The 7,799-nt window shown below is 37.4% G+C and overlaps 1 protein-coding gene across 1 annotated transcript; it reads left to right on the forward strand.

Annotated features, from left to right (window-relative positions):
* The first annotated feature begins 4,271 nt into the window (after nucleotides 1–4,271).
* On the forward strand, nucleotides 4,272–7,375 carry LOC147625440 (putative protein phosphatase 2C 9). The gene is made up of 5 exons (XM_086818772.1): nucleotides 4,272–5,269; nucleotides 5,452–5,697; nucleotides 5,795–6,071; nucleotides 6,194–6,348; nucleotides 6,494–7,375. The coding sequence occupies exons 1-5, from the start codon at nucleotides 5,210–5,212 to the stop codon at nucleotides 6,629–6,631; spliced, it is 876 nt and encodes a 291-aa protein (XP_086674898.1). The 5' UTR covers nucleotides 4,272–5,209; the 3' UTR covers nucleotides 6,632–7,375.
* The last annotated feature ends 424 nt before the right edge of the window (nucleotides 7,376–7,799 follow it).

Here is a 7,799-nt window from a genome sequence, read left to right on the forward strand (position 1 = left end):
CCAAACCTATATTTTTCCAAAAAAAAATTAGCAATTAAATTTGCCAAAATACTATTGATATTTTAAAAAATACCAATTTCTAGGATTTCTAAAAATAATTTCTAGAATATTTTGAATTTTTCCTGAGAATCCCATCGTTCACGAAATTTCCAATTACGCCCGACAATTCTCAAATCCAATGAAAATTTATAATTTTAATGGATTTTCTAATTTTTTGGGTCAAAAAATATATTTTTAAAGAAATTTGAATGGTCACGGGCGCCCGAATGGACACACCACATGCCAAACACCAACCCCACATTTTCCAAAAATTTAAAATAACCTTTGTTTAATTTTCCACTAATTTTTTGATATTTTTAATTAACCTCGAACGCAATTAGAATACGAACGGTCAAAAAATTTCGGAATCCCAACAGTTTTCCCGGAATATGAAAAGCCAAAAGTTTCGGGAAAATGAAAAGACAAAAAAAATCGAAATGTGAAAGGTCAAAAGTTTCCGGAATCCGAAAGGTCAAAAGATTTTCCGGAATTCGGAAAGCCAAAAGGTTTCGGGAAAGGGGAAAGCCAAAAGGTTTCCCGGAAGATGAAAAGCCAAAAGGTTTTAAGAGGAAAAAATTCATAAATTTCCAGAGATTTTTTTTTTCTCAAATGAGACCAAAAAGCTATGATTTTAGCTATATATGTATGCATACATACAATATGTATGTATGTATGTATACATCCATACATACATGTATGCATACATGCATGTATGTACATATGCATGCATACATGTATGCAATATGTATGTATGTATGCATACATGTATGTATGTACATATGCATACATGTATATATGTATGTATGTATGTACATATGCATGCATACATGTATGTATAAATGTATGCATGTATGTATGCATACATGTATATATGTATGTATATGCGTATACATGCATACATGTATGTACATGTACGTATGTATGCATGCATATATGTATATGTATGTATATAATACAATACATGCATATATAAGTATGTATATATGTATGCATATATGTATATACATACATACCTATACATACATACACACAAATACATACATACACATATATACATACATATGTTACATATGTATATATGCATGCATACATGTATATATGTACGTATGTATGCATTCATATATGTATATGTATGAATGTATGTATGCATGTATGTATGTATATACATACATACATGCATATATAAGTATGTATATATAAGTATGTGTATGTATGTATGTATGCATGTATATATGTATATACATACATACATGCATATATAAGTATGTGTATGTGTGTATGTATGCATGCATGTATGTATATACATACATACATGGATATATAGGTATATATATGTATGCATGTATGTATATATGTATATACATACATACATGAATACATGCATATACATACATACATACATATACACACACGCACATACATACATACATATGCATGCATATGTATGTATATATGTATATACATACATACATGAATACATGCATATACATACATACATACATACACATATATACATACATACATACATATGCATGCCAATTTCCTCATGTTATACAAGAGGCTGCCCAAGATGTGTAGACATCCTTTAGACACTTACATCATGGTAAAGAGAATTTTACAATACAAAACAATGATGATGTGATGTGAATGTTTTTTAGTTGAACTAGGCCCGATATTGTGATATATGAAGTTAGATCCATATTAAATATAGCACTTTGTTTTTTCTTTTTGGAGAGAAAATACATACAAACATACATAAATATGTGTGTATACACACACATACACACACACATGTATGTATATATGTATATTTTCTCAAAAATAATAATAATAATATAAAGTGCTCTATTTAATATGGATATTTAATATTTAAATATACAAAGTGCTCTATTTACACACACACACACACACACACACACACACACACACACACACACATATACATGTATGTATGTATATATGTATATTTTCTCCAAAATAATAATAATAATACAAAGTGCTCTATTTAATATGGATCTAACTTCATATATCACAATATCGGTGTTAATTCCACGAAAAAACATTCTCATCACTTCATTATTGTTTTGTATTGTAAAATTGTCTTTACCATGATGTAAGTGTCTAAAGGATGTCTACACATCTTAGGCATCCTCTTGTATCATGAGGAAATTGGCAAATAAGGCCAATGTGAGCTTGTGTGGACATGTTGATGCGTAGGTCTGGGAAGGCAATGCCACTCACTAAATTATGTGTCCTCTTCTCTTCTCTCATCTTCTTCTCATTTTCTCAAGTGTGTGTGGACATGTTGATGCTTAGGGTTTGGGAAAGCAATGCCATCCACTAAATCGTGTATCCTCTCATCTTCTTCTCCATTCTCTCAAGAAGCCAACTTGATGTGACAAAATGAGCACGGGAGAGCACCACTTAAGGAATTATGAGGGGTGGATGGTAGGTTGTTCTGCTTCACGATAAGTTTCCCCGTGACCCTTGCTTCGTCAAGGCTAAACAAATTGCCCCTCCTACTCCACATCATTAAATCACAGCATGCTACCCTCTCATCTATCTAAACCCTACACAAGGTAACATGCACACCTCTTATCTTATCACAAGGAGACGAAGTCTACACACCATGAGTCATGGTGATAATGTCTAGCCCAAAAGGAGGACAATATTGACATGAGTGGCTACTATACACCATGAGTCATGGGGTGATTATGACTAGCCACAATAGACATTTGACATGAGTGGTGAGATTTGAACTTATCCTATCATTAGAGTAGCATAAGTGACATCCACATTAGTTTATATTTATAAAATTGCATTTGTGATACTTTTTTTAAATGCTACCAATGCATTACCCATAGTTTTTTTTCTAACCTTGAAAAAAGTTATAAGACTTGTTTGAAGATTGAAATCATTAGATGGTCAAACTAACTCTTGAAAGAAATAGTCCCTTATACATTGGCAAATGTAAGTACCTTCTTGGTGGCTGAAGATAATTTTTCCATGAGTAGCTCCACCATGCTTCTTTGTGAGGGTTTCCTTTTTTAGTATAGGATTGAAAGATTTGTAGCCATATGCCTTGAGGTAGAGCATGTGTTGCATATTGAAAGCTAGGTTCCATAAATGTTTATATTGGGAGAGTAATAGGGGGGAGTTTTCTAATAATCCCTTATACATTAGCAAATGTAAGTGCCTTCTTGGTGGAAGTGAATAGAGATTGAAGATGATTTTTCCATAAATAGCTCCACCATGCTTCTTAGTGATGGTTTTCTTTTTGAGTATAAAATCGAAATGTTTATAGCCATATTCCTCGAGGTAGAGATTTTGAGCATCTAGAGCATGCAATCCTCATATTGCAATTGAAAGCTAGGTTCCATAAATGCTTATAGTGGGAGAGTTATTGTGGAAGTTATTATGTAAAACTTGTAGTGATTGGATCTTAAAGAAAATTGTGAAAGGAAGAGGAAGAACTTTTAAGAGATGACATAATTGGAATGCTACAAAAGAGCAACGTGCACTTCCTTATTCTCCCCTAGCTTGTAATTTTCAATATTCTCCATGTACTTTGAATAGTCAAGCACCCTTTAGCCCCTTTCCTCCTCTTGCATTAGTTCTCCTCCCCACATTCACACATGATATGTGCTATGAGACCTTGTCACTCACAAAGGAGGAAATGGATGCAAGGTTGCTTTCTTTTAAAAAAGGAGAAGAATTCAAGGTTTCCAACTTTCTATGGCGTGGTATGGATTGATATTGTATCAAAGAAAGTGGGCTTGGATGATATACAAAGTCAACAAAGGGAACCCGGCGCACGATGTCGATGGAAAACAAGTAATTATGTTAAAACAACTTTTCACTCCCTTGAAAAATCTTGTATACAATCGAATCTTCTATAAAATCATTTGCACCTAGGCATCTATCAGTTATTCCATGCTTGGAAAAATATATATTATGATAAACCTTAGCATACTTAGGTTCCTTTTTGAACCCCTCTTTTTTTTTCCATCATACCATACATAACCACTTAGTTTTTTCAACCCCTCTCTTAGTTAATAGGGATAAACCTAGTTTTTTCAACCCCTCTCTTATTTTTCATCATATCTCACATCACTTACTAAGACAATTCCAAACACAATCATAATCATTTAGACAAATGACAAATGCACCCACTTACTATTGCATTATTGTATGGCAAAACATTATAATCACTTACACTTGTAAATGCACTCAAGGACAAACATATCTTTAAGTGACACATGTTACGAGTAATACATTTACTCAATTATAATTTTATTGTTATTTTGAAAAAGTCTTTGGTATTTTTGTACACACATTGTTTTTTTTGGGTAATGCGAGATTTTTATTTGTACCAAGCAGTGTAAGTCCTTACGGATGAGAGCTGGAATTAAGACTCGATCATGAGACCTTACTCCAAACACACACGCTTCACCAATTGCTCTACCGCACCGCTGGTGATTTTTGTACACATTATTGCCCCTCTCTCACACACACATATTACAACCACATTTTTTTTAATTTCACTAATCGGCAACCGGTGCTTTTCAATTGCTCTACCGCACCGCTGGTGATTTTTGTACACATTATTGCCCCTCTCTCACACACACATATTACAACCACATTTTTTTTAATTTCACTAATCGGCTTTGCGCGTCTTTTGAGATTTCAAATTCATTGCTTTACCCAAACCTCTTCCTCCCCAAATTCTTGCCACGTGGCAGCTTTGTCAAACTCTTCCTTAAAATAATACAGAGGAGAGATGTGAATCTCTAGAGCTTCATCTCCCAGGAAGTTTCCTAATGTACAGTTTGTTGACCAAGGACGGCGCCTCCCTCCCCTCCGTCTTCCTTTTCTCCCCATACCACACGCCTCAAGGAACGTGATCTCGCGTCTTCACGAGACATCAAAGCTCGCTCTGGACATCAGCACCGAAAGCTATAACTCTAAAATAGACTCGTTTGTTGCTGCCATTGCCTTCTATCCTTCGTCCTATTTTCTCCCATCAAACCCTCACAATACACGAACACTAACCCTAAAACCTCCTGATATTGGCTCCATCTGACCCTAGCACTCCATTACATCCAAACTCGTTGGTTTCCCCAACGCTACCCTAAATCTCCCCTTGTTGAGCTTTTTCAACACAGCGCCGATGATTTCCAGCAGCAGCGAGCCAGCTCGGTCAAAGGGAGGTGTGCTCAAGAAAATCAAGGTAAGATTCTCTTTCGCCTTGATGATCTGCATGCATCTGCAGTGCTCTTTCCATGTCTGCAACATCTCGTGTGTTGCTTTTCAACGGAAATAGCTATGGCACTGCGTACAACGAAGCACCCAGATCTGAGACAAATAGCGATGGCTATGACAGTCTTTGTCTGACATTTTGTTGTTACACAGATGGCTGCAGGGTTGCAATCATCCCCTTCTTCTGATACAGGCAAAGGGCGGAGCAGTAACCGTCTCGTGTACGGTTTTAGCCTTGTCAAAGGAAAAGCTAACCATCCAATGGAAGACTACCACCGTGCAGAGTTTTTGCGCATCAATAACCAGGAGCTTGGGCTGTTTGCTATCTTCGATGGTCATCTCGGCCATGATGTGCCACATTTTCTACAAAACCACCTCTTTGAAAACATCATAGGGCAGGTACAGTGGGTCATCAAGTCATGACGCTCGCATGCATGCAGATAGTTATTCGCTTGTACAAGATCACATGGTTTATCTTTGTGTGTAATTTTTGCAGCCGGAGTTTTGGAGAGATCCTGTAGCGGCCACCTTTAAAGCTTACGAGGTCACAGACAAGGTGATTCTACAGAAAGCCCCAGATCTAGGTTTTGGTGGGTCAACAGCGGTGACAGCTATCCTTGTGAATGGCCAAAGACTCATTGTAGCCAACGTGGGTGACTCCAGAGCTGTCCTTTGCAGAGAAGGGCACGCCATTCAGCTTTCAGTGGATCATGAGCCCGTGTCTGAAAAGAGTAGCATTCAAAAAAAGGGTGGTTTTGTGACAACGCTTCCAGGTACACATCATTTCAGCCCCGTAAAAGCACCAGTCTGGATTGCTTTCCAACCACTTTCTGAGCTTGGATTGCTTGGTCCCTACTTTGCCTGCGCTTATTGTTGAGTCTGCTTTTTGATCCAGGTGATGTACCCAGAGTGGATGGACAACTCGCAGTAGCCCGTGCGTTTGGAGATAAGAATCTGAAAGCACATTTGAGATCTGATCCTGACATCCACAACATGGGGCTTGATCAAACCGATGAGTTTCTCATTCTAGCAAGTGATGGATTGTGGAAGGTTAGAACCTACCCGTGACAATCTGGTCTGTTATTTAGACTTCTAAAATTATTATACTAAGCTGCGAAATCATGTCCCATCTTCAAAATTGGTGCCCTTATTAAGGGTTTTCTGGAGTTTAACTCGTGCCCTTTCCTTTGGCTAGGTTATGGAGAATCAAGATGCAGTTAACCTAATCAGGAAGACGAAAGATCCTGAAGCAGCAGCTAAAATGCTGACAGAGAATGCGCTTACCAGGAAGAGCAAGGATGACATATCATGCATTGTTGTCCGTTTTCGGTGAAGCCATCCTGTGTGCCCCCGCTCTGTTTTTCCTCATGAGCACCAACAGGGCACAGATACAGTAGACACAAGTTTGGAAAGCAAATATGCTTTCACTCATCTGAAATTATAGTTATCGTGTTCAGATTGAGGAAAGCTTGGCCATAGAACAACTTTGCTACAATTTTTTGGGCAATTGTAGCCTGCCTCAAATTGAGGCAACTTATAAATCAGCATGGAAAATCGCTGTAGTTTATGGTTTCCATTATCCTGGAGACTTCTTGACGGAGGCTTGTTTCAAAATAGTACTGTGGTGACTTCTTGATGAGGCATGTTTCAAAACAATGTGCCGTACAGAAGGAAAAATTAGACAGAGGAAAGCACAATTTCAAAGATATTTCTCCGACTTTGGTGCTCAGTAAACCAATGCTTGAGGATTCAGCCTTCAACTTAGGAAGCAGATAGCTGTTGGTGTATGCAGCGTAGCAAGAAAGGGTTTGTGTTGCTTTGAAAGGGCTCGGACTTGAGCCTTTGATGAGAGGATAGTACGCATGCTCAGAGGTAGTCACGAAGGATTTATTTTGAATAAGGGCTAGAAGGCATAGTATGTGATGTCGCTTATGTGTGTCTTGTTTGATGACCTGTAAATATTCTATACAGTAGAAATTGTTTTTTTTCAAAACCTGTTGTATCAGTGCAACCCTTTCGAAACTTTTTTATTTCCTTGAAATAATACAAGGCCTATGGCCAAGGTTTGTTGGCTGGCTGCATGTATTGCAATGATGTCTGCTTCTGCATGGGAGCTGGAGGAAGGGCAGTTTGAGGCTGGCTAGAGGTGCATGGATATGGCTGGCCAAGGCATGCTAACTGCTGTGTTGCTTGGAAGTTCTGATGGGATATGGTGAAGGGCTTCTCACAACTTGTCTCTTGACAGGGCTGGTGTTAGGCAACCCATATAAAAAAACTTATGTTTTAAATTTAAATTGGTATTAAAGTCTAATTTCTGAGTAAAATTCAGAATAAATGTAAATCACTAAGAGAAAGAACACATCTAAAATAATGTAAATGCCCATGTGCAGAAGCTGCTTGATTGCTAGTCAACTGTGAGGTTATTTCATCAGGCATTGGTTCACGTGAAATATCAAATTTTAATACTCATTATAACATTCATGCACACTAGATGCCATTGC

This window comes from Cibotium barometz, chromosome 24 (assembly GCF_041138505.1).
Source record: "Cibotium barometz isolate CiBa-2024 chromosome 24, ASM4113850v1, whole genome shotgun sequence".
NCBI classification, from domain to species: Eukaryota; Viridiplantae; Streptophyta; class Polypodiopsida; order Cyatheales; family Cibotiaceae; genus Cibotium; species Cibotium barometz.

Coding starts and splice junctions, on each gene's coding strand:
- LOC147625440 (XM_086818772.1), top strand. CDS start 5,210: ATGATTTCCAGCAGCAGCGAGCCAGCTCGGTCAAAGGGAGGTGTGCTC. Junction 5,698..5,794: donor TTGAAAACATCATAGGGCAG/GTACAGTGGGTC, acceptor TAATTTTTGCAG/CCGGAGTTTTGGAGAGATCC. Junction 6,072..6,193: donor TTTTGTGACAACGCTTCCAG/GTACACATCATT, acceptor TTTTTGATCCAG/GTGATGTACCCAGAGTGGAT.